General features: G+C 46.9%; 1 protein-coding gene across 1 annotated transcript in view; it reads right to left on the reverse strand.

Moving 5' to 3' along the window:
* Slit3 (slit guidance ligand 3) overlaps positions 1-24560 on the reverse strand; it is a 595031-nt gene that overhangs the window by 531599 nt on the left and 38872 nt on the right. Inside the window, exons 2-3 of the mRNA XM_052194961.1 lie at positions 10715-10786; positions 4429-4500 (exon numbers count right to left, since the gene is read on the reverse strand). Of these exons, the coding sequence (XP_052050921.1) occupies positions 4429-4500; positions 10715-10786 (144 nt within the window). The remainder of the gene's footprint in view (positions 1-4428; positions 4501-10714; positions 10787-24560) is intronic.

The raw sequence follows: 24560 nt of genomic DNA on the forward strand, positions 1-24560 counted from the left end.
TATTAAACACATATCTTGCCACACACCTGCCCCTCTCCCCTGCCTTGGCTGTGGCACTGCACACTACACTGTTTAGAGACTACACCGCTGATTAGAGCAAGCATACTTGGTTTAACAAGGCAATAACCATTGACTCCATTCCCACTGTGTAGATGACTAAAGCAGCTCTGATGATTTTTAATTCTTCCAACTACTGTGTTGCTGTTGCTACCCCAAGTTTCTTAAATCTGGATTAATCGATGGCATGGCCACATCGCCCGTGACAGGGACTCTTTGAGGAGACTGGGGGCAGGGTGACCTCAGGGAAGGGCCTTCCCATTTGTCTTCTCCTCCCTGGTGTCACTGAGCTTCACCCTTTCAGAACTTTCTGGTCAGAACTGATAGCTAGGGCAGATTTTGCATAAACATAGTAGGAACAATATTTCACACCAATGGTGTGAGTTTTATGTCTTATCATCCCAATGTCATGTTAACTTGGACCTCATGGCCCTCGTGTATAATAAATGTCACAGCCCTTGTGAAGCATCTGATACACTACCAATCCAGTCTTCAGGACTCCTCGGCTTTGTCACCAGTGAGATCTGGGGGTGGAGAATTCTTTCTTTCTTAGGGGAATATCCTGGGATTTTAGATTTTTTCCAAAGATACTACTGGCCTCTACCTACTAGTTAGCATTCCCTAGTTATAAAAGTCAAAAATGTCTCCAGATATCACCAGGAATCCTTTCAGGGGAAAATTTCAGTCCCGGCTCAGATCTACTGGGATAAAATAAAACTTCAAGTATTTTAAATAAATAACCCTGAAGTATCTACACTCTTTTCTTGTTCAGGACTTTGAGACTAGGAGGAGCTAAACGATTCCCAACAGAATCACTCTTCGGAAGAGAAACAATATGAAAAGTGGAAGTGAAGAGATGGTGTCCAACACTTTATGACAGAAATAAGGGTGAGACACAATCACAGGAACGTGTGTGAGTGGGATATGCCTATAGCCTCATCCTAAATGTGGCAGGATTTACAGGTCGAGGAACCTTTAAAAGGCGGGGCCAATTGGGAGGTGATTTGCCTGGGCTTCTATAAGACTGACAGCAGCATGGGAAAGTACATTTGTTGTTCTCCTGATCAAAAGATTTTAGGAAAGAAAATAAGAGCAGGCCTGGGCTCTCTTACTCTCTGGCTTTATATCTCCCTAAATAATCTTTCCTCCTCGTGTAAGGTCCCACCATGATGCCATCCACCATTATGCAACACTGTGATGGGGTCACCCAAGTTTGTTATTAGCCTCCAAAAATATAAATTAAATCAACTTCTTTTTATAAAGCATCCAGCTTCAGGTGTCTAATTATTGCATAAATGACCTAACACAGAACGCACCTAACTGAGTGTGGGGTCCTTTCATGAACAAACAGAAGAGCCCCAAGACTTGAAATGGAAGACTCCCTTTCTCTTCCCCAGCGATTCCCCAAGAGAATAAACCAAGAATAAAACAGAATGGAAATTATCAAACTCCGGCTGTTTTAGAACAGAACCAATACAAAATTCTATTATTATATGACACAGAGACACGGGTTAGGGAACCCTGAAGTGTGCTACAGATGGTGCAGCCAACATCTACTTCTTCTGTGGTTAATAGCAAATATATTGCATTTTTTTGTGTCATGTCACTCAGTGTGACTGAAAGCAGTCTGCTTGGATAGAAAGCAGATCAAGAGCAGAGAGGATTCATCTCTCTCCCCCCCTCCTCTTTCTCATACACACACATACCCCACACACACACGTTTTCTTACACACACATGCACATACCCAGACTATCCTCTCTCTCACGCATACACATGCATACATACAAATATACTTACTCACGCACACACACTCTTTCTTACACACACATGCACACACAGAGACTCTCCTCTCTTGCATGCAGACACACATACAAATATGCACACCCACACCCACACACACACACACACACACACACACACACACACGCACCTTCTTGCTGGCTCTGATGCCTATCAAATGACAGACACTTCCAATCTTCTCACCCAAGTATTCTCTAGCTCTCGTGTAACATAAGTCCGACTGGCAACTGATCCTGTCCTAGAACTCAGTCACCTCTGCCAGCCTTCTCTATATTTAACCACAGCTATAGTATAACAGACTATCTAATAGAACGTGACCTGTCGCAGGATGTAAGAATGGAGATGGTACATACTTCTTCCAGGTCTCGCACGGATACCTCCTGTACCCAGTGTCCTATGCAATTTCCCCACTCGCTGATTTGAGTTTGCACATTGCAAACTAAGATATAAAGATGGCAGCATCAAAGCGTGGAAGGAGCCTGTCTCTGAGTCCATTCTTGGAAGATAAGCCCCAACAGGAATGCCATATTGAGTTTGTAGGAATTAGAAGTAAATTTCCATGTGCTAAGTCACTGAGATTTGAAGGTTTATCTAGTACCGCGGCTAGCATTACCCACAAACTATACCAAAACAAAGAGCCAGGTTAACTCAGCAAGTGTAATCCTTTAGTTCCCCAGACACGCATGGTATTCTGCTCAGCACTCCAAAGCAAAGATGTCTTTGCCAGAATATTTCCCTGAGCCTTCCTGGACTTGGATGGGTATGAGAGAAGCTATTTGCAAGACCATTGCTAAAGCTCACACTTCATCTCGTGTCTGCAGCACAGGGATATGAAAAGGAGATGGGCTTTGATGTCAGACAGATGTTGCTGGGAATCTTACCCAGCCCTGACAACTCTTTGGCTTCAACTCCCTGGGCTTTTGTTTCTTCATCCACAAAATGAAGGTAATGATAATGATGCTTCGTTGTTGCTTGTTGTAATTTGGCAAAAAGGGTAGAATAAAAGAAGCCGTCGCTTGTGACACACACACACACACACACACACACACACACACACAGCCCCTGGTGTCCCAAAGCACTCACTAATTTCCCCCAACAACCATGAAATTAACAAATTAACAATTTATTTACCCTTCTAATCAGAAAAACTAGGCAAGAGGGAGCTTTTCCACACTGGACCATGTGTTTATTTTTCCATATAAATGTTGACTGTTTCACACAGAGGAACGAGATTCAACAAATACTTTTATGTTGTTTTTGGTCCAAAAATGGGAGCACTTAAATTGTAGGAATCTTGCAAAACCAAAATGTAAACAAAAACAATGTAATTTTTTTAAATAACTTTTTTTTTAACTCTTATGAGATGCAAAGGTCATTCTTCGACATTAGTGATTAGAGAAAGCCATGCTGGAGTTTGATCCAGAAGAAAACAATGGATATTAATCACCATGAGGCTGGGACCTTCCCCAACTGCCCTGTGGCCTTAGATGCAATGACTTGGTGGAGAAAGGATGACACATCGCAAAACAAGGAAGTTGGGTCAGGCAGTCTATGTCACCCAAGCAAGTCTATAAAAGAGATTTGTCTCAAAGCAAGCGAGCTTTGGCAACCGGGCGCTTAAGCAGAGCGGTGTTTTTCCAGGTAAACTGGCAGATCAATGAACTGTTGCAGTCCCAAGCCCCAGTATAGAAGGAAGCCGAAATGTCAGGGCAGTGGTGCTTCAGGGGAGGCTGGGATGAGAGGCCGCCAAATGTCAGGGCAGTGGTGCTTCAGGGGAGGCTGGGATGAGAGGCCGCCACCAGCATGACTAAGTGCTCTTGGGGACAATCCCCACTCAGAGGGCAGAAAGCAAAGATCCAGATGTTATGAGCTGTCAGAGGTGATTAACTGGGGGAAGGTGAAGCTGCCCACTTAACCATCGAGCAACTGTCCTCATCAGAACGAACGACCCCAGAGCTCCCTGCAAAAGCATTCACGTTCACGGGCAAAATAAATAGAGGCTCCGCCCAACCCCAGCACCACTTCTTCTGCTGCCCACCCTCCGATCAAGTCAGAACAGTGGCCTATTTTAAACCAGTGGCAACGTGTTCTCTCGTGGAAGCGTGTGGGTTTCCTGAGACAGGCTGGCGCTCCGAGAAGCAGGCACGCGGAAGGCTGCGCCCACTCGCCCATCCTTCCTCTCCCACATGAGGACAAGGAGGAGTCCCAGGAGGAGAAGCCTGAGGAGCCTGAGGAGCAGGCATTAGCTCACTCCTCCCAGAGAAGCTGAGGTCAGGTTATGAGCAGGGCCGTGGAAAGAAACCAATGGATATTTCAAGCCTGGGAAGAAGAAACCAAGCCCCCGACCCTGGCCCCTGCATCTTTTCTAGAACCTAGAGGAAGAGTTTATACGGAGCTCAGTGGCTATGTAACATACTTCAAAACAACTTTAAATGTAGCATTAAATATTTCTTCCAACATCAGACACTTGCTTTTACCAAGGTTACAAAGCCAAAATTACAAATCAAAACAAAACAGAATATAGGAAAAAAAAAATTTTTTTTTTGGACACCAGGTTGTGTTCGACTTACAATCGCTCCAGCTGCTTCAGATCCTGGAAGGCGCCTCTCTCGATGATACTGACCTGATTGTCTTCCAGATGCCTAGAATCAGAAAGGTGGCCAAGATCAGGGACCGAAATGGGATAGGGGTTCTCATGGGGGAGGGGGCTTAGGCTGTGTAGCCATATCGCATCCTCCCTCCTGGAACCCCCCTAGGGGGATTCAATTGGAATCATTCTGATGGGACAAAATAACTCATTTCCCAATGTAGTGTCACGGTAACCAGGGATGCAACGCCCACACACTTCTACCTGACAGATTGGCTTCCATGTCTCTATTTTCAGAATGTTACCAGCAAATGTCCCCCGGAGCACTGCAGAACCATGCACAGAAATGGAAGAGGTAAGGCTGCTCCTTGGAAAGCACACGCATTTAACACCCACTTTTCCTCTGGGGCTCCTCCTCCAAGGATTCCAAAATACTGAGACAGGCTGGCGCTCCTTTTCACTGGAAAAGGCCTTCCCTGCTCGACCTCATGGAAAGGATGGAGTCACGGTAAAGCAGCTCCGTGGCTAAGACATCTAGTGTGGATCCAGGCACTCCCTCATGTAGGGCCAGGCTCATCCCAACCTCCTAAAGACGTTCACAAAAGCTGTTCTTCTCCTGGCTACATCTTTGCTGAACACTAAGTTCACCCGGTAGGTGATTAAAAAATCTTAAACACTCTGCATGTGTTTGATCCATGCTTGCCACATACCCTAAGAGTTGGCCATACAATGAAACATTTGTTTCCCTGATTCAAAAAAAAAAATGAAATAAAAGCAGATTAAAATGGATTAGTAACTAATCATTAGCTGAACAGTAGGGACAACTGGAAAGATGATGCATGAATTCTGAGTGGGAAAGGAGCCAAGAAATGACAGGGACTGCATTTGGGGACATGCTGTTGTGATCGAAGGTTGTTTCTAGAAAGGAGGAAGAATTTAGGAATGGTCACAGTTTTCCTCGGGAAAGACCTTTCGTGATAGCCCCACCTCTTGGAATGCCCTAATAACTGTCATTGTGTTTTAGGCTTAAGGTTCAACCTTTGTGCTTCATTTCCCTATCTCTTCCCAAGGAACAAAGAACAGACCCTGTCTTCCTCATACTCCTGGGCCCAGAACAGTGACCTCCCATGACAGCCCATGACAGCCTACTGAAGGAAAAACACAGCCGTGCACCCAGCACAGACTGGATTCCCATAAAAGAAAAGGTGGGTCAACAATGGGAGGTTTCCATCAGGACACGGAGGGGTAATTTATTGGCACAAGTCTTTCAACACAATTGTGTTTATAAATGTTAACTGACCAGAGGGTGGGGTCTATTGGCCAGACTCTCCAAGCTCTGCTTATGTGACTTCTGTCCCTTGGAGGCCCGTTCCTTCCAGGCCACTCACTTAACAGATAAAAACAGAGTAGCTATGAATTTGCCCAAGAGGACCACAGCTGATGAGAGGATTTTCAGGCCCCCGGCATACTTCAGGACGATGGTTTTCAACCTCCCTGATGCTGATTTTGACCCTTTAATATAGTTCCCCATTTTGTGGTGACTTCTAATCATAAAATTATTTTCGTTGATACTTCATAAGGAAATTCTGCTACTGTTATGGATCGTAATACAATGTAAATATCTGTTTTCCAATGGTCTTAGGAGACTCCTGTGAAAGGGGTGTTCAACTCCCTAAGGGGTTGCAACCCAGAGGCTGAGAACCACTGCTTTAGGATCTATGACCTACTTCTATTATTATTATTATTATTATTTACGTTATTTAATTACTTGATTCCTGACCGAAGCTTCCCCTCTCTCCTCTCCTTCCAGTCTCTCTCCCTCTCACCTTCCCTTCCCCTCACCTCCCCATTCTCCCCTTCTCTTCAGGAAAAGGGAGGCCTCCTATAGGTATCAACCAGCCTTGGCATATCAAGCTGCAGTAAGACCAGGCGCATCGTCTTCTCTTGAGGCTAGACAAGGCATCCCAGTTAGGGGAGAGGGATCAGAGACAGCCCCTGCTCCTGCCTTTAGGGGACCCACATGAAGGTGCAGCTGCAGAACTGCCCTGCCTCTTACTAGACGGTAGTATTGTACTGGGCTGGCTACTCCTCACCTCTAAGACTCGGTTTCCACGTTTGAAAAATACATTTGTAAAATAAGATATCACACAAGCCCTTGTAAGAATAAAAATGGAGTTAGTAAATCATCAAGCCTGGTGAAGTAATTTTTTTATTTTTAATAATCTGCTTTTTTTAATTGCAGATTATTTAATGGCAAGGAGGCCTGGGGAAAGCTAACAGATTTTTATTAGTACATTCACTAAACAGGGTGTCAGTTAAATACCAGTGACTAGGGGGTTGCTCAGCCAGACTTTGATAATCAATCAATCAACCAGAGCTCACCATCAGTATCCTCCAATCAGGACAAGGACTAAGTCTTAGGGTGAGCACCAACCTCTCCATGTCTGGGAGCCTAACTCTGGCCTCCTATAACTATCTCCCAGTTTGCTATCATTACGCAAACACTGCTAGCTTCTTTCAAGGAATGGAGATATGCCAACCCATGCACACGAGGTTTCTGTCCCTGCCCTACCTCGCTCAGGTCCTGCGGACCTAACTTGCAGTGGCTTTCCCTGAGAGCTTCATGGCGTCTACTTACTGCTGGTTTCAGTGACTGATTTTACTAGCAGGAGCAGGGAACAGTAGAAGGATAGTGGGGGTTGGGAGATTTTCCTTTCTACCTCCTGACCAAACCACTCCAGGGTGCCTGCGTCCTTCTTGCCAGGTAGTCCTGCTTTCCCTGGGCTCTGAGATCCAGGTGCTCCCCTTTCTCCCCAAGGCCCCTAGGCAGTCATAAATGGCTCTGTCATCACCTGCCTGAGGAACTGCACCATCTCTTCCTGGACTCTCTCACGCCACCCACACCTCTGCAAATGTTAGGATCCTCATCCGCCCCCTGCAGCATCCTCTCCTTCCTTCAGGAAAGGTATCCAGGATCTTTTTCAGATCGACTTCCTAGACTCACCAAAGTCCAGGCTCATGCCTGGCATTAAAAGGCTCAATAAATACTCCCTGATACACAAAAGCGCCTGTCAATGGATGCGAAACCTGCATGAGGATTTCTAAGCAGCACCACCAGCTAAGGACAAGTAAATAAACTGTTGATTTGATTCAGGCCTAGTTTACCAGCCAGATGCAGGAGGAGGTTGTGGGATTAAGGTCAGGCTGGGTTCTAGGTTTCCACAGGGGCTGCCCATGGCTGGTGTCTGTTCTGAGTTAGGGGGACACAGACTGTGTTCATTTTAGTACTTTGGTGCTTTCTGCCCCGCCTTCTTCTACACTAGATTAGGATCGGAAATGGTCCTCATGTGATGACGGTGGAGGCGGAGTTTAACTCTTTTATTAACCCCATTTGGGATAAAGCTGGCTCCCACATTGTGAACACGGTTAGTCCTTAAATGGATTACTGGGAAAGAGGATATAATTGATACCAACAGAGGAGCCTTTCCTCAGCTCCCAACCTGTGGGAGAGATGGCTGTCATAGGCAACTCCCACATCTCTGCTTCATTTAGGGAAAATGGCCCTGGGATGAGAGCAGAGCTCACTGGTCTCTGTCCCGTGTTTACCCATTCACCTGCACCACATTAGCAGACAGAAGGCATTCTGCATGGAAATGGGGGGGGGGGGAAGAGGCAAGCTCAAATTATTCAAGACTATTGAGTCTTTTATTGCTCCACCATAAATTGTAAATAAGAAACAGACGTGGAGTATATGCCAGGATGTGATGAAAGCTTTTCAAAAAAATATAAAGGAGTTCTCTAAGTTACTTAGCGGAGAAGAATGGATGGAGGGAAAATATGTTTAAAACGTTCGTATATTTTATTGGTGTTAGAAGGCCTCTCGGCTATCCCGCCTAGCAGATTTCTTTCATTGAATTAAAGAGCCACTTGAAAGGGGCTGTCTTTGAGCTGATAAGGCAGATAATGAAACAGATATATTAATAGTCGATAAAGAAGGGGTAAAGGCATTTTGGCACTGCTTATCAAAATAGAAGAATGCAGCAATTAACTGGAAAGATAAACTGTAGTCAGAGGAACGTCGTGGACTATGCGGAAGACATTAATGTCATCTTTTGTGATTATTTTAAAAGTTTCTATTTGTAGAGAGCAGATATGGAAATTGGAATTTTTATTAGTCTCTCTGATGCAGCAGTAAGAAAAATCAAAGGGTTATTTTTGACTCGGTTAGAAAATGAGGCATTAGGTGAATTTTGACTTGTATGAGAAAAACATGCCTTACAGACACAAGCGGAAGAAATGGGGGGGGGGAGGCGGGGACACAAAGCTAAAGTTTAAACACAGTTTTGCATTTTAAGTCAGCAAATGACCTGGAAGCAGGAATCTCCTGCCTCTCTTTTTAATACAAAGTGCCCTAAACTGAACCAAGGGATTCCCTGACACTTAAGCCAAACCTCCAATCTGATGGGCATGGACTTTATCAGACAGGTTACTCATCTCACAAACACACAGGCTCTCAGAGCACGAGAAAGGCTCAACTCAGGGTAGATCTTCCCTCAGAGGATGATGAGACAAGAGTGGTCCACATCAAAGAGGGGAGAACAGGTCTATGCAGAGAGCATCTGGTAGCTGGAGGCCCAGCAATCAGATTCCTGCATCCCTGTGCACTGGCCCAGAGGAGCACTCAGGTAATGGTCTACACCCCAGAGCTGCACATCCGTCCCCTCCCCCTCGTCAAGGACACATACGTTGGAGATGCATGTTTTCCCCCTCCCTCCTCTTCTCATCCTCCCCCTGCATGGTCACAGAAATACTGCATGCAGGTCAGAATGCAAACCACATGAATTCTAGTTCTAATTCTTCTTGTCCCTAATTCTGGGGAGCTGAGATTTCTTCATCCGGTTGTGTTTCCTCTCCTGCAAAAGGGAGCCATACGAATGCTATCCTCATATGTTCTGTTACATGACCCTGCACCAGGTCCATGCTAGGTGCCATCATCATTAGAATTACTATATCACCAACACTTCTTAAACGAGATATCAACATTACCAAAGGCCTGTGTCACAACCGACAGGCAACAAACAAACGCTGTGCAGTGGGGGGAAAACGGTAAAGCTCTGAAACACTCATGGATAACTAGAGGTGAAAAGAGCTTTCCAGTTGTCACTCCCTATGACACTGAAGGGAAACTGAGGCCCAGGGAGGTGCAGGGATTTCCCCAAAGCTGCCTGAGCAAATCGCCCCAAATCAAAACAGAATCTGATGCTTCTTGTCCCAGTGATAGATTCCTCCTGCTCTGTAGAGCTGTGTAGAAACAGGGATATGGGGAAGGGGGGCTGGAAAACTGGCTCAGAGCGCAGAGTACTTAGTTCTCTTGTAGAAGACCCTGGATCAATTCCCAGCACCAGCAAGGCAGCTCACAACCACATATAACTCCAGGGAATCTGATGCCCTCTTCTGATCTCGGAGGGCTCTAAGCACACACACACGGTGCACAGACATTCGTGCAAACAAAGCACTCATACATGTTAAATGAAATACATCTGAAAGAAGTATTTCTTTTTAAATGGAGTTAGCTGTAAGTGCCGCTAGAGATGGACTAAGCCAAGACTCTGTAACGCCAAAGCTAGGGTCAAGCTCCACTGTCACATTTCGGAATGTCTTAGACTTTTCAGTGAACACTACGTGGGCATCTCCTTACCACACACAAACCTAGGGCTGGGCAGAATTCTTCAATATTCAGACAGGAAACCTGCTTCTCTTGTCCTCCTATTTCAGCAACGCCTTTCTCCAGCTCGGCTACCTGTCTGCACAGCTGTGAATGGTCAGAAAGGACTGTGCCCTTGCCTGGCCCTCTCCACCCCTCCTCCCCGCCTCTCCATTAAGCAGCAAGATAAATAACATCTGTCGGGATTGCTCTTTTAATGCACAAGCTGGGGAAGGAATTATACTCTCTATGGAAGGGAAGCATGGTTAGTCAAGCCGACATTGCTGTCATCCAGGAAACAGGGCATGTTGACTTAATTCATTTATTGCCTTCTGGTTTCCCTGTCACTGGAACCTGGTTCTTCTATCGATCTTGCCAGCCAGCAGCATCCGGCCATACAATTTGATATCTGTGAACACTTGGTACAATAATGAAAGGCTTTCTGCAACAGACACCTGAATTCCTGTTGCCCAGAGCTTGGGAATGTGATGTCAGGGCAGTACAACATTTTCACAGGCTGAAGAGCTGAAAATGAAACCTCGTTCGCGCACCATCTGCTACTTACAAGACTCGCAGATTCTTCAGGCCAGCGAAGTCCATTTTGGTGATCCTGGTGATGTTATTTCTGTCCAGGTCGCTGCAATGGAAAGAAAACTCAGGTCAGATATGTGCAGGTTACACTTACAGTCTATTCAAGGCAGACTGGCTTGGACTGGGGGGATGCTGCCTGTCAGGGGGGAAGGCAATTCCAATGATTAATGATATCCCTTGAGCATGCCCAACTAACCTTAAGGAAATTGTATGGAATAAGCCATTCATTATGTATGTAGTGGAGCCCAGTTCTACTTAACTGCCTGTCGTCTGTGGTCCCTTCCTCAAGTAACAAACATATCTCTCAATGTCCCTGCCCCCTCCCTCAATTTTCAGATTAATTTATGCAAGCAGAGCTGAGGCCTCCTCACAATTCTGGGGGTTCCAGGGAGGACCAACTAATCCAAGGCAGCCTTTTAAGAGCTTTTAATCCTTTTCATTGTCTCTGGAATGCATGCATGAGTCAAAGAATAACTTTCTATCTGGGGTCTGGGGTAGCAAAGCGGCTCAGTGGTAAGAGAAGCCATCTTGGGAACACTAAGGGACACTAAGGGACAGCATTCTAGACCCAGAAGACGAAAAGGAACATTCTTCATGGTGTCCCATTAGCATTTGGATTGGCTCACACTTGAAGCCAGATACCTCCTCTGTATTTGGGCATTTTGTGAGCCAATGTAGCCCATCTCCTCTATATTTTGGTATAAACCAGTTCAGAATTGCCAGACGCCACCCTGCCTCCACGAAAGGGCAGTGGTCCAGACCCAGCAGATGAAAGAAGCTATTCTACTTCTATTACTTGAAACCAAAAGAATTGTCATGGGCTTTAGTCCACAGCTACAGAGACACAAACCAGACAACACCACCTTGTCTAATAGACAACAAAACTTGTACAGTTTCTAAGTAGTTCGTAAATCTATCGGGTTTAATGTCCTAGACGGGTGCCAACACAGCCGAGCTTGTACCTAGCGCCCTAGTAAAGGCGAATTCTACACAGTAGGCAGACAGCTGCATGGATGAATTCCTGCCTCAACCTGGAAGTTGAGGAGCATTTGTCATGGAAGAGCCGAGAGTTCAGCGAGGGAGCTGAAGGAGGAGCTGTGGGCGGTAAGGAACCAAGGTCAAAGGGGAATTGAAGTTAGGGAGGAACCTGTGAACAACGAGATATTCTGTATTCCCTCAAATCAACTAAGACCCCTAGAAGAAAAAAGGGGGGACCATAAATAATGTTACAATTCTTAGCACTGGATCCTGAGCAACAAATCCATATTCTATACCCTCCTGATGAGAAGGAAGTTTCTAGGGTTTGAGCCTGTGGAGATTCTACAGGATGTATGTAAATCTGTCCCAAATCACTCGATGGATAGAATATGCTTCAAAAGATGTGCTGTCGCCTGCTTTCACGAGGATACAAACATCAGAGCACACGTGCGCGCGCACACACACAGGTTTACTATCTATGATGTCACACAGTGGTATAATCTTATGAGGACAGTGCTATATGTGTCTGTTGTTAGCCAAAGCATCAGGGTAAGCTACCTGGGTAGCCAAGAGTCACCTGTATGACACCAGATCCCTAGAAAGGCCTGTGAGTTATATGCTTGCAATGGAAGAACAGGAAAGCAGTTTCCAATTTTTGTTCTTCGAGTGAGGAAAAATCAAGTCTGAGGAGGAATTACCCTTCTGATATCAGAAATTACAGTGAAACAAAAATCAAGCACGTCCTTGGGTAACCTCACCTAGACTCCCCTTCCCTCTCTTCAGTTTTCCTAACAACCATTCAAACAGTTTCTTAGTTTGTGATGTAGGAACGCCCCATTTCACCTTTGCAAACTATGCAGGATGCTGGTGAAGAAAGGACCCAAGGCACACAGAGAACAGGGGATCCAACATCAGTGCAGAGCTGCGATCCTGCAACCTCTCAAGTATCACGGCTCTCCTCCACTCCTTCCAGGATCAGGAGAGACCTGCAGGGACCTTGTCAACTGGGGAGACTGACAAAGCAGCTAAGGGCTTAATTACCAGGACACAGCGTGGGACTGCAGCAGCTCATGTTGCCAGCTGTGGCACTGATATTTTCAATTAATATTCATTATGAGAAAGAATGCAGTGTGCCACCTAGGTGCTGGGGACATGGCGGGGTGGGGTACACTGTGGGGGCCCTCACACATAGTTCTGGAGCTGAATTCCTTGCTCAATCACCTCCTGAGTGGCCTAATGACTAAGGCTCAGGATGACACGCGTGACCTTAAGAGATGTTTTTGAGGATTAAATGAGATGCTCTGCGCTCACAGTGCTTACCTACCACCTAATAAATCCTCAGTCTCAGCCTGTGGGATTACTCTAGGTAGTTGAAGCACAACTTCTACCTACATACACTGAAATTTCAGTTGACCAAAAGAAACCAGGTACCCCATTCTCTAGGCAGTGTCTTAAGCCATGAACTTTGTGGTGGTTCCATCTCATAACACTAAAGGTGTTGGACAAAGAGGAAGAAAAAGATACCTACTGGATATTTAATTCTGTACTAAGAGTGGAATCCATTCCCATGGCTCTCCATGGCTGATGTTCTGAGACCCTCAGTCCTGCCATTATAGTCAAGGGTGGCTCAAGGAGAGAAGGCATTCTGGGAGTGAGGTAAGAACTTCTCTTATCCTCAGCCCAGTAAAGACTGCTTAACCAAGGTTGTCTACTCCTCCAGGTGGAGCTTAGGGAAGCATGCCAATCACTATGACATTACGTTACTCCTCTTACTGACAGGCTCATCAAAGCATTTTTGTAAATGCACGAACTACATTTCCAAGGTTTCCTTGAGTGTGACCACGTGACCAAATTCACAATCCTGCTCGAGGACTTTCAGGGTGGAGCCACAAATTCCCAGCCCAGTGCTCCACACCCATCCTGAGCCTGGATTTAGAAAATAGTGGAGGGCTCTTGAGGTGACATAGGAGCTGAGCCCACATCCCTGGGTGACTACCCAGGACAGAGATGGTCGCCTTGCTTTATGGCTTACACACCTTATACTCAGACAAATTCCAAAAATGACTTTGAAGCCCCACGAATCCAGGGACTGTTTGTCAAAGCAGTCTGTGCTGTCAAATGCGACGTCTTAACTTCCCATCCTTCTGCTTTTCTTCTCGTCTTTCTAACAATTGTTTCCATCAACGGGTGAATGTCTATAGCTGAACCTTCCTGAGGACTACTGTCTACTGAGCCTGCGCTAGGTACCACATGCCAAGCACTTAATGTTCGTCTCTCATCCATCAACCACTGTTTATTATCTCACTTTTTCCACAAGGAGGCTTAGTCTCCTCCTCTGCTCTTCCAAAGATTTTCACCCAGGAAGAAACTCAATCATGAGGTCACACGGCAGAAAGGAAAAGGATCGGAACCTAGATCACTTGAGTACAGAGGCCGTGCATGTGGGTGTGCATGTGTGGGTGTGCATGTGTGGGCGTGTGCACAATGCCATCCATCCACAAATGTGCCTGCAGAGTCGGAAGTCAATGTCAAATGTCTTCCTTTGTTCTCCACCTTATTCGGTTTCTCTGCAGAGTCTCGAGCCCATCTATTGGCTAGCGAACACTCAGGATCCTTCTCTCTCCATCTCTGGATCCTGGGGTTACAGACAAACACCATGGTGCCTGGATTTTTGTATGTATGCTGGGACCAGGATTCAGGTCCTCCTGTTTGCACAGCAAGTGCTTTACTAAATGATCTATCTCCCCAGCCCTGTAGGCCAGGTCATTTTTAGCCATCACATCTTGATGCACACTGACCACAAGTCTAAACATTTTTGCAATGTGTAAAGTTATCTACTAGGCAGGGGATAAAACAGAAAACACATACATAAATAAAACGAGACAATCTCATCCCTTTATCCTAATGAGAGCAAGGGGATCCACCTAGTAACTTGGCTGTCCCCAACTCCAGGCAAGATAGTAGTTTCTGCCCTGTCTCCTTCCGAGGCTAGGCAGCAGGAATTGTGAGCTTCTCTGCAAGCCCAAGGATGCATCAACTCCATCTTTGCCCTCGACTGGTGTCCCCCATGCTGCCTCTGTAAACAGGCATCACCACGGCAATCTCTTGCATCGTTTTTCCCCATCCCAGCGAATGAATCATAAGCCAGGGTTGAGGCTTGAGTTCTGTGGTATTTTCACATCTGTTTGACACCTTGGGTGGAGTGGGGAGGAAGAGGAATTCGAAGCAACAGTGGAAAAAAAATGAAACAAAAATAACATCGTCTGGGCCAGGCTCTTGTCTCTGTCTTGGCATGTCTTGTGCACACACACACACACACACACGCACCCCCTTCCTCCTGTATTCTGAGGCGTTCCGACAGCTCTTTCTTTGAGTCATAGCACATCTGGGAAGAGGGAGGTGTAAAGATCCTACCCCCAGTGAAACCACAAAGCATGGGGAAAAGAGACATCCGAGGAAAAGGCAGAGGATGTGGGTTTCAATCCCAGCCTCCTCACTTCTCAGCTGGGTAGCCTTAGCAAAGGCACAGCTGTGCTCAGACCCACATATGACCGATGCTGCTGTGACAACCCCTAAGATATGACCCAAACATCAGCTCCAGGGTTACCTGAAGGCTCAAGATGGAAAGTGTGTGAGGAGGCAGTCTCAGGAGAACCCACGGAGCAGTTTTGTGCCTTGTAGAGACAGGATATGGTGATAGAGGTTGGGATACAGTTCCAAGATGTTTGTGATGGAGAGGCACACAAGTAGCACCCGCCTCGGGGTGATTTGGATCACGCTTTTCCCACTGCACGACGGTACTTAGACAATTATTCTCTTTATTTTTTAATACATTAGATGAGATACTCAATAGCTTGTTGTAAAATGGACTCCGGGTTACATGGTTTTCCTAACTTTGGGCTGATATAAGTAAGTGTTTGAAACTGCTGAATGCAGACTGGCTACACTAGGCTGTTCTGTGTGTAGGCGAGTTAAATGGTTTCTGACCTTCAGCACACAGTGAGATGCAACTCTCACTGTCGTAGGTAAGAGGCACACAAAGAATACAGCGCAGGTTCAGACTGGATTTTTAAATCCACCTGCTCCCTGCACAACTCCATACAAAGAGCTGCTTTCAGCACTGCAGACGGGAAGACGGCGTCTCAATCTGAGAACGGAAGGAGATGCCACACAACAAAGAGAATTGTTGCAGAGAGCACACAGGTGAAGACTGGAAGTTCATTCGTACTGGGATGATGCCTACAGGGTACTTGTGAACATAGCAGGCTGGATAGAGCCCTGTCACGTTTTGGGTCTATGACGGATGTATTCTGGGATCCATAACCAAGCTGATTTTTAACAATATGGAATATAGCTTGGTTCTTGCTCTCAGCAGCTTGGAGTCTAGCTGAAAGAAACCAAGTCATAAGATACTTGGAAAATACCCAAAATGAAAAGTTGAGAGTCCATGGGATGGGGAGGGGGGGCGGTTCAGAGCAACACTTGGAGCAGAAGCTCGGGGGAGGAGGACCATCTAGAGAGGACCAGGGAAACCTGGTGACAGAAGTGGGCATGGAGTGGGAATTACAGTGAGGGGAACGACTGGGGCCGGAGAGGGAGCTCTGAAAAGCATCACACAATGGAATGATACGCCACAAAGAGATTTAAGACTCCTGTTCAGAAACTGAATAAATGGGGCCAGGATCGAAGTGTCTCACAGACTCAATTTCCAATCAAGGCACAAGGTGGCAAAGGGCCGTGGCCTGAGTGCCAGTGACCTAGCTCACCCTCCGCATCCAGCGGAACCCATGGGCTTTCTCAGGAGCTCTCTCATCTCCCAGTCATGTGGCAACAGCAGAGCAAGGAGAAGGAGGCTGTTCTCCTGGGGCTTTCCCTGGGAGCTCCTAGGTTAGGTTCCTGCCAAAGGCCACAGCTCCTTCGACAACGGTGTCCTCGGGAGCCTCCTGAACACTCAGCTCCCTCTCCTTTCTTCCAGCTGGGTTTTAGTGCTGGGTTCTCCAGTGTCTCTGAGGTTTCCTGAACTGCAGGTTTCTATGCCCTGGAAATTGTTCACAAGTACACACATCCACAGGGGCTAGCCCTCATCTGAGTCTTCCATCTGGCGTCTGTTTCTTCCTGCTAGATCAATTCACACACTCATTTGTTTGTGTATTCATTCAACAAACATCGCTTTCCACCACGGAGCTGCTGAGGATGTAACAGTGGCAGGGGGCCTTGTCCTTAAAGAGATTGGTTTATGAGGGACAATTAAAGGAGTGATTGCCAGGAAGTATGGTAAAGTCTTCACAGCAATCCATGCATTCAGAAGAGCAGGGAACGGATACTATATATCTGGACAAGACTGTGCTGGCTAATGCCAGATAAGGACCTGTCGCCTAACCCTTGGATTGGAGTCACAGATGGTTGTGGGCTGCCACCTGGGTGCTGGGAACCAAAGCCTGGTCCTCTGGTAGAGCAGCCAGTGTTTGTAACCACTGAGCCGTCTCCCCAGCCCCTGCCAGTCATACTTCCCATCACAACTATTCTGCTCTGCTCTGCTCTGCTGTGTAAAAACTGCCACAGACTAACCTACTGACTAACAAACAAGGTGTGTGGCTGTCTGCGAATAAAACTTTATTAAGAAAATACATCAAAGTGGCTGCATTGGCCCTGGGACCACAACTTATAGATCCCAGCTCTCTACTCCGCCAGAGGCATAAACAAACCCTTAATGGAGTGGGAAGGGAAGGCAGTGACACTATGCATGAGGGGAGGAGCCCAGGGAAATGGTGCATTTTAACTGAGACCTCAGACATGAGCTGGGCATTGCCAGGTTGGCATGGGGATAGCTGAGAGAGAATAAAGGGATCTGGGAAGAAGAAACTGCAAATATAAAAGGCCAGAGGCACTGCCTCAGGCGAGAAGACTTTTTTCTTTTTGGCTGTTAAAGCAAGATGTCAAGGAGAGCATTTCTCTTCATATAGCTAGCTGCCTGCCTTCCTTCCTTCCTTCCTTCCTTCCTTCCTTCCTTCCTTCCTTCCTCCCTCCCTCCCTCCCTCCCTCCCTCCCTCTCTCCCTCCACCCTTGTCTCCCATCTCCCATCTTGACTCCTCACCTCCTCCCTTCCCCCTTCCTATAACAAGTCTTTATTAATCACCTACTTTGTATCTGGCACTACATTTGTAGCTAAGGCTAGAAGACGGAACAACAAATTCTCACCAAAGAAACTTTATCTCTTGGGTCTGGAGAGATGGCTCCGTGGTTAAGAGCACTGACTGCTTGTCCAGAGGACCCAGGTTCAACTCCCAGAAACCACATGGAGGCTCACAATGGACTAAAGTTCCAGTCCTGGGGGAATCTGACATCCTCATGCAGATATGCATGCAGGCAAAACACCAATACACATAAAAAGTAATACATATTTAATAAAAGGAGAAAGAAACTTTGATTATCTTGGAGAATATGGAGGACAGATTCAAAGCTGCTGGCTAAGGAGGCCACCTTTCTTTCTCCTTGAGGTGAACAGACCAACTGACCGCTTCCAGCCAGTACAATACAGGGAAGGCAATAGGATGTTCTTTCTATGTGTTTTATGAGATTTCATGAACAACTTTCTCAGGAACTCTTTCCACCTGTGATGAAGCAAATGGCCACACTAAAGAATACCACACGGCAAGGGCTAAGGTCAGCCTTAGCATCATGAGGCTGGATACAGGAACTGGGGACTGCTAGAAACAACCTCAGGCCTTCAGTCTGACAGATCACAAAGAAAGCCATCTACCAACGACGACGACGAAGCCACCATGGAAGTGGAAAGAGTCCACAGCCCCAAGCAACATCATGAGTCCAGCCGTGTCAGTCACTGAAGCAGAGGCCCAGCCAACTCCGAGGTGACTGATGGGCACTGTTGGAAGCTGCCACCTTTGTGGGAAGACCTAGGCAGCAAGACCTCCACAAATCCTATTGGAAACCGAAAATAGACAACTGGACTGGGGATCAACGTAAGTAAACAATCAGATGACAGCTTCAGAGGTGGCTTGCAGAATAAAAGTAGGGTGCAAGGAAGTAGAGGTGCTGCCCTGTCTGTGGCAGCTGTAGTGACCTCTCCTGAATAGAGATATTGTGTCTGAGCGCAGAAGAAAAGAAACCAGTTGAGGGGAGAGGCTGAGGGGAGAAGGTTCCAGGTAGAAGAACATCAACGAAAAGACCCCAGGGATGGCTGAAACAGAAAGGCTCAGAAGAAAAGGGCAGCGAGCATCTCCTGGGCTGACTCAGGCAGCCAACATCCCATGGGATGCCTCAGGCCTTCCGCTATCAGAACTACATAAGGCATCCGCAGGAGAATGACTGACTTGGCAGCCATCAGCCATCTTCCCTCACAGCTATTCTGCCCTGTACCACCCAATTAACCTCCCACAAACGTGTACCAAGCATCACAGCTCAATAGCACCTTGTCTAGGTGGGTCTCATCCCCATCCCACTCTAAATCCTTTGGTCTGCCCTTCCTCCAACCTGCAGACATTTACTGAGACCCCACTAGATCCCGCCACCACGCTAGGCACTCTGCCCGCACATATGTTTCTGTTATTTCCCGGTCTTGAATGCCTTCAATGTCCTCTCAGCACCCCAACCCTACTGCTGTGTTAAGGGTAGAATTATGTGCCCACAAATCTGTGTTGAAGCCCCGACCCCCTGCTAATGTGAACGCGATCCTATTTAAAGCAGACTTCTCCTAGACGCGATCAGGTTCGAATGAGTTCATCGGGATCCACTCCTGTTTATTTACAGATTGATTATTGCCCTTAAAATATGAAGGAGTGGAGGCACAGGGATAATTACATGCCGGATGAAGGCAGACACAGAGAGGGCAGCCATGCAGCCACGGGACACAGAGCACCAAAGACTACCCACCACCGCTGAAAGCCAGGAGGAAGCAGAGAGTCTCAAGTGTGGCCTGACAGCACCCGCATTTCCGGTTTCTATTCTCCACAGGCTGAGAGCAGAAATGCCTGTTCTTGGCAGGCCCACAGGTGTTTGTCACAACATAGAACCAACCCTCCCAATGTTCAGGAGACAGCCCCCTCCAGCTCTTCTCAGTCTATCTCACTTCTTCCTCCCCTGACCTCCTGACCTAGATGGCTTAGCCTCTGCACAATTCATTTCGGCTTCTCAGCGGTTTTCCCTCCCACCTCATGTGCTGCTGCCTGCTTCCTGTCTGTCTGACTCGACTCCCAAAGGACCAAAGAGGGTCCTCCCCACACTTGGTCCAGGACACCTTGGATGAAGCAAGGGCCCCCTGAGAGCTCTCAGGGAAATGCGTACTGTACATGTTATCTCAGGGGCGTGAGGCAAAGGAGAGTTTGCTGGCGGTGGCGGTCTTTTCTTAAAAGGAGCCCAATGGAAGAGTTAGGAGAAGGACTGAAGGAGGTGAAGGGGATTGCAACACCATAGGAAGAACAATATCAACTAATTGGACCACCCAGAGCTCCCAGGGACTGAACCACCAGGCAAAGAGTATTCATGGGGGGAGCCAGGACTCCAGATACATAAGTAGCAAAGGACGGCCTTATCTGACATCAATGGGAGGGAAGGGATGCTTGATACCTCAGCATAGGGGGGGGATGCTAGAGGTGTGATGGGGGGAGTGGGTGAATGGGTGGAGGAGCACCCTCATAGAGGCAAAAGGGGGGAGGGAGGAGGGATGGGATGGGGAGGTTGGTGAAGGGGTAACCAGGAAGGGGATATCATTTGAAATGTAAATGAATAAAATTATTAATAAAAAATAATATATCTCATATTTTTGCTTCTCCATATTTTAGCATTTCCTGCAGCAACTACATATTACGTGTGTGGGTTGATGGCCACCAACCCCCCTCATGAGTAAATTGTCTTTGTCATCTGCTTTGAGGAAGATGATTACTACCCTGCCAGTGTCCCACAGACATGGCCGCAGGCAAATCTGATAGAGACAATTTCCCGTGCTCCCCCAAAAAGATAAAAATAAAATAAAAAGTAGTTCACCTGACCTAAGACCCTTCCTAACCCTAGCTAAAGTAAAAAGATACGAGAGAAGCCATTGAAGGTGTGAGTTGGGCCACTGGCCCAAGACACAAGAAAGGTAGTGTCAGCTCTTAGACCTAGGCAAGTCATCCTGCATCCGTGTGTCATTCTCCCAGCCCAAGGACCTCATGCCATCCGCTCACCTACCCCGAGGACAGAGAAGAACCAGCATATATTCCAGAACCATCTATCCCCGTGCTAGCAGGTCCTGGCCGCCATGTCTCCCCGTGAATCCCTCACAGGGTTCTCTCACACCTGCTCCTCCACCGGGAGGCATCGTTCAAGGGTTCTCTGAATTCTGCACTTCTTTCTCAACCTTTACATAACCAAACACAAATTTAAAAAAAAAAAAAAACATACACACGTGTTCAGGAAAGAGATGGCTGAATTTGATTTTAAGAAGAAAACTGGCTTCACACTACCACAGTTGTTTGGGAACGGAGCCTCCCTGGGCTGCATTTCTGACTTGGCAGCACGCTAGCATATCTAATTTTACACCTGCAGAACCCTGCAGCCAACCCTGTGCACAGAGCTACCTGCAGGGGGAAGAACCAGCCAAACAGAAGGGGCAACCTGGGAGTCTGGCTGGGGTCACAGGGAGGCTCTGTGAGGGAGGGGGCGGGATGGGCAGGGAGTTTCCTTCTTTGCAGTGAGAGCATCCCTGCCCTGGGCTGCTTCCTTCAGCTCCAGGCTCTCGGACAAAAGGGCACAACTGGGCCACAGCAATTGCCTTGCTGGAGAACAAAAGAAGCAGTGGCAGGCTCTGCCTCCCTGCCCCCTCCTCCCCGAGTGCATGCTTACCTGCAAATCTGTTCCCTCTAGGTGTCCTTATGATTTCTCACTTGTGTAAATTAACTGTTGATTCTGGACATTTTGGACAATTCTAGAGTTGTCTGGTCTGTATTCCCCCTACTATCCCCAGAAACTCAGACAATCAGATAACTTTTTTTTTTTTTTTTTTTTTTTTTTTTTTTTGTGGCCACCACAAGCGAGTGCTAAGAGACACATTGAAAATGTGAGTGCTTGGAATGCAGGAGCTGTCCTGTTTGCTTACCCTAACAAGACCAACTTGGGGAGGAAAAGGTTTGTTTGCCTTATAGTTCCAGATCACAGTCCAGTGTTAAAGAGCAGTCAGGGCAGGAACCACGGAGGTACATTAATTGCTGGCTTGGTCAGCTACTTTTCTTATACAGACCACGCCCACCTGACTAGGAGTAACACCGCCTACAGTGGAATGAGCCTTCCTACCTAGAATATCAACTAAGAAGATACCACACAGATATGTCCTCAGGCAAATCTGATGGAGGTTTCCTCTTCCCGGGTGACTCCAGTGTGCCAAACTATCAGAAACCAATAGCACATCTGTCCAGCTGACATACTTCCCTCACTTAGATTATTTACTTGGTTCTTACAGGGATGTGAGTTTGATCTTTCACAAAAAAATTGCCCTGGAACTCCAGTCTTACCAAATGGTATTGTGATTCAGGCAAGTTACTTATTAGACTATGTACCCAGAAACTTCTGTTTCCTAATTTTTAAGTGTGTGTGTGTGTGTGTGTGTGTGTGTGACTTTGTGGCCCAAGTTGGTTTTGTTACAGTAAGCAAATAGGACAGCTCATGCATCTCAAGCACGTATGCTTTCAGCGTTGTCTCTTAGCACTTGTGGTGGCCACAAAGACCCAGCGTTATCACAGAGCGTCCCACAAGTTGTCCTCTGACCTCCACATGCTCCTGATTTATTATCCAGGCAAAATGTCAGCACATGTAAAAGATACTGGGTGATGGTAAGACCTTCCTTAGCACCTCATTAACACTGAAGAGACACCTGTTCTAACCTGCTGCCCTGCTATCAACCTCCTGGTCCATCCCAGGCACATCCTGGAGAGAGAAAGGGGGGGAGGGAGGGAGGGAAGGAGAGAGAGAGAGAGAGAGAGAGAGAGAGAGAGGAGAGAGAGAGAGAGAGAGAGAGAGAGAAGAAGAGAGAGAGAGAGAGAGAGAAGAGAGAGGGAAAGAGAGGGAGGGAGAGAGATGGAGGGAGGGAGGGAGAGGGGGAAAGGGGAAGAGAGAAAGGGAGAGAAGGAGAGAGAGAGGGAGAGAGAGAGGAAGGGAGAGAGAGAGAGGGAGGGAGAGAGAGAGAGAGAGAGAGAAAGAAAGAGAGAGATTTCCTTCCCTGTGACAAACCCAGAACATTCCAACCCTCGTTCTCAAAAGCACAATCTTTCCCAAAGCCTTCTTAAGGTAAGGCAATTTCCTTTTTTCTTGAGGGGTTGATGTCCACCAGCCCAAAGATCTCACTAGGTATGTCCCTCTTTGTCACAGCTGGAAGTCCCAGGTCCTGGCAAAATCTCCCCAGAAGGTCTTTTCCTCAAAACCCATCACCACACTGCTTGTGGGAGCTTGTGACAAAATAGCTCTTCAAATGATGGAGGATACATCCCCAAATCCTAGAAGTATTTGGGGTTTGCCTTTGAAAAACTGGCAGGGAATAAGGGGGGCATGTTATGACTGACACTGCGATCTGTTCCCCCTAACCTCAGCAATCCACACACAAAAACTTCCCATACTCTTTGCATCTAAGTGGGACCATCTGACTGATTAAAAAGACTGGGAATCGCCGGGCGGTGGTGGTGCACGCCTGTAATCCCAGCACTCTGGGAGGCAGAGGCAGGCGGATTTCTGAGTTCGAGGCCAGCCTGGTCTACAGAGTGAGCTCCAGGACAGCCAGGGCTACACAGAGAAACCCTGTCTCGAAAAAACCAAATCCAAAAAAACAAAACAAAAACAAGCAAGCAAACAAACAAACAAACAGACTGGGAATGGACTCAATACACAGCACTTCCAGGCAAGGCCATTAAACACCCTGAACAGCAGTACCCTGTCTTCCCCTTCATCTCCCCATCCGGCCAAGCAGAGACCATGTGTGAAAACGGTGGTTTCCCAAGATGGAAAGAGCCCGGGATCCTGAGTGACTGTTCGACACATGAGCCACACCCCCCTACATGCCTGCCCAAGCGCACTACACTATGATAATAGGAAACAGAAGTATTAGTTTCCCATTCTGTCGCTGGTATATTTAGAATTGTTTGTTCCCGCATCGTAGCTTGGTCTATGCTGAATGATAAACCTGGCACGACACCTGCAAAGCCAAGACAAGCAGTAGACTTAGGTAGCTGTGACTTTTCATCCTAGCTCAGTCATGAATCTGGAAAAGTTTTCCCCCCATCTTTGAAAAGAAAAAGAAAATCAACTGATGGTGCTGCTAAGGCCACAGTGTATAACACTTATTGTCTCTGCACTATGCTGCTTTCTTCCACAAGATTTTATCCTTGAAAGGCTCTATGGGTCCAGCCAATAGAGGTACAAATGCTGCCGCCAGCCACATGGGGACCCGAGTAACTTTGTGCTTAGTGAGTCCTCATCACACAAGAGTCGATGTGTACTAACTGACTCCCATCCTTCCAACTTAGGAAGTCCATGAGGTTTGCCCATTTTAAGAATGGACAAGTGGAGGTCCAGGGAGACTAGAGCTCTTGTATAGGGTCACAAGCTAGTAAGAAACACAGCAGCATCTATATTCAGGGAGTCAGGGTGTTCCTGCCCCCAAAGTAGGCCACTAAAGTATGAAAGTCCCAAAAGGCGAAACAAATATTGAAATGTCTGCTCAGGAAATTTTAGCAACAGCCCATAATTTTAACCAAACTAATAAACTCCGCCTTCTTGGGATCAGTGCCATATTATGCTTATATCTGAAACCCCAGGGTTCAGCACAACACCTGGCATATAAAAGGTAAAAATGAACAAAT

The sequence above is a fragment of the Apodemus sylvaticus genome, chromosome 10 (genome assembly GCF_947179515.1).
Source record: "Apodemus sylvaticus chromosome 10, mApoSyl1.1, whole genome shotgun sequence".
Lineage (NCBI taxonomy): Eukaryota > Metazoa > Chordata > Mammalia > Rodentia > Muridae > Apodemus > Apodemus sylvaticus.